General features: G+C 52.7%; 1 protein-coding gene across 1 annotated transcript in view; it reads right to left on the bottom strand.

The window, feature by feature from the left end:
- Positions 1-206, bottom strand: part of GRID2IP (Grid2 interacting protein) — a 34955-nt gene extending 34749 nt beyond the window's left edge. Inside the window, 1 exon segment of the mRNA XM_021718896.1 lies at positions 8-206. Coding sequence (XP_021574571.1) covers positions 8-206 — 199 coding nt within the window.
- Positions 207-1880: the final 1674 nt, after the last annotated feature.

The following is a 1880-nucleotide window of genomic DNA, read 5'->3' as shown; positions in this document are numbered from 1 at the left end:
CTCAGGCCGCCCACGGCCAGGCCCTCCACCTCCAGGATCTGGTCCCCAGGTCGCAACCCCCCGGCGTGAGCGCTGCTCCCCTCGGCCACCTCCAGGACGAAGCAGGGGCCGGAGCCTCCCAGCCGGAAGCCGAAGTCCTCAGGCCAGCCCTGGTTGGTGGTCGGCATGGCAGTGGCGACTGCCTGGCTGGAGCGGGAGAGACGCATAGGGATTCCCTGCGGCCTTGTCCGTGACCCTGCAGCTTCTCAAAGGCCCAGGGCATGTGCCAGTGGAGACCTCAGCTTCTCACTGTCTCGCCTCCTCTCTTTCTCTTTCCCTCTTTCTCTCTCTCTCCCTTCAGCTGCTGGTTTGGGCCTGAGTGTTTTCCGTCTATCTGTCTGTCTCCAAACAGCAAGAGGAATTATGGCTGAGAACATGGAGCCCCAAGGGACAGGTTTAAAGGGGGCAGGTCAGAAGAGCAGTCGGGCACCTGCTGGAAACAGACCAGGTTTCGGACCTCACAGAGGCACCCCGGGGGTTAGAGGGACGGGATTAGGGCCTGCGGTATCCAGGGAGAGAGAAGGGAAGGGCTGGGCCGTTCCCTCAGTGGCCCAGGAGATGCCAAGGGCCAGGGTGGGGGCACTCGTTTCCCTACGTTGTTGTTAGCTCTGGACTTTGTAATTTTAAAATGAAATTTTGAGGGGAATGTCAAAACGAGTGGCCCCTCCTTAAAGTCTTCATTGGAGTGCCTTGGCTTTTTAAGCAACGAGGCTGCACCTTTTTCCATGAGTCTTGTTTACTGTCTGACTTACTTGGTAGACTCTGGGTTTCATAGCCTTCTCTTTCCTCACTTCCTCCCACCCTAATCTCTCTTCTTACGCCTTCTCCATCAGCCCAAATCCACTTTCAGGGTTCTGCATGAATCACAAACTGCCTGAAGCCCATCACCTGAGACCCAGGAGGTGGAGTGTCTGCACCTTGAGTCAGAAGGTCCTAAGCCAAGGTCACTCAGCTGGGGAGTGGCAGAGATACGTTCTGCTCTCGCCCCCCACAGTGCTTCCCCACCTATCTCCAGCAAAGCCCTTGAGCCTCTGTCTAGAGGGTTCCAGGAGGTCTTGAGAATGCCCTCTCAGGCCTGCCCTCACTTGTGGGGTGGGCTGACTACTGAGCATGCCCTCTGTGTCTCCCATGCTCTCATGTTCTGGGGGAATAAACAATTATGTGCAGGCCCTGGTGGCAGGGATGGGCATTGACCTGTTGTGACGAATCATTAAATCCCAGCCTGGTGTCCCAAGGAGGGCTTTTCAGAGTTGGTATGTAGGACTTGGAAGAGATAAGTTTTTCTCTGGGCTCATTAGCTGTAAGAATATTGTGAGTCTGGGATCAGTTCTTATGATATCATCTGAACTCCTGGATCCAGCTATGCCTGAAATTCACCCAACTTCCATTTGATAAAAGGACTTCTCAGTGACATAGGTTCATGAATTCCTCTTTTTGGGGTGGGGGTGAAGTCTCTCACTCTGTTGCCCAGGCTGGAGTGCAGTGGCACCCTTACAGCTACCACAGCCTTGACCTCCTGGGCTCAGGCGATCCTTCCACCTCAGCCTTCCAAGTATCTGGAACTATAAGCACATGCCACCACACCCAGCCAGTTTTTAAATTTCATTGTAGAGACGAGGTCTCTCCAAGTTGCTCAAGCTGGTCCCAAACCCCTGGGCTCAGCCAGTCCTCTTACCTTGGCTTCCCAAAGTGCTGGGAATACAGGTATGAACCTGTATCACACCTGCCCTCTCTCTCTGTCTCTCTTTCTTTATTTTTTTAAAATTAAAAAAAATTTTTTAAATTTTTATTTATTTATTTATTTATTTTTTGAGTTGGAGTTTCACTCTGTCACCCAGACT

Source organism: Carlito syrichta, unplaced genomic scaffold (assembly GCF_000164805.1).
Source record: "Carlito syrichta isolate Samal-C Ts95f unplaced genomic scaffold, Tarsius_syrichta-2.0.1 Scaffold113490, whole genome shotgun sequence".
Taxonomy (NCBI): Eukaryota; Metazoa; Chordata; class Mammalia; order Primates; family Tarsiidae; genus Carlito; species Carlito syrichta.
This window is presented reverse-complemented; position numbering and strand designations above follow the sequence as displayed.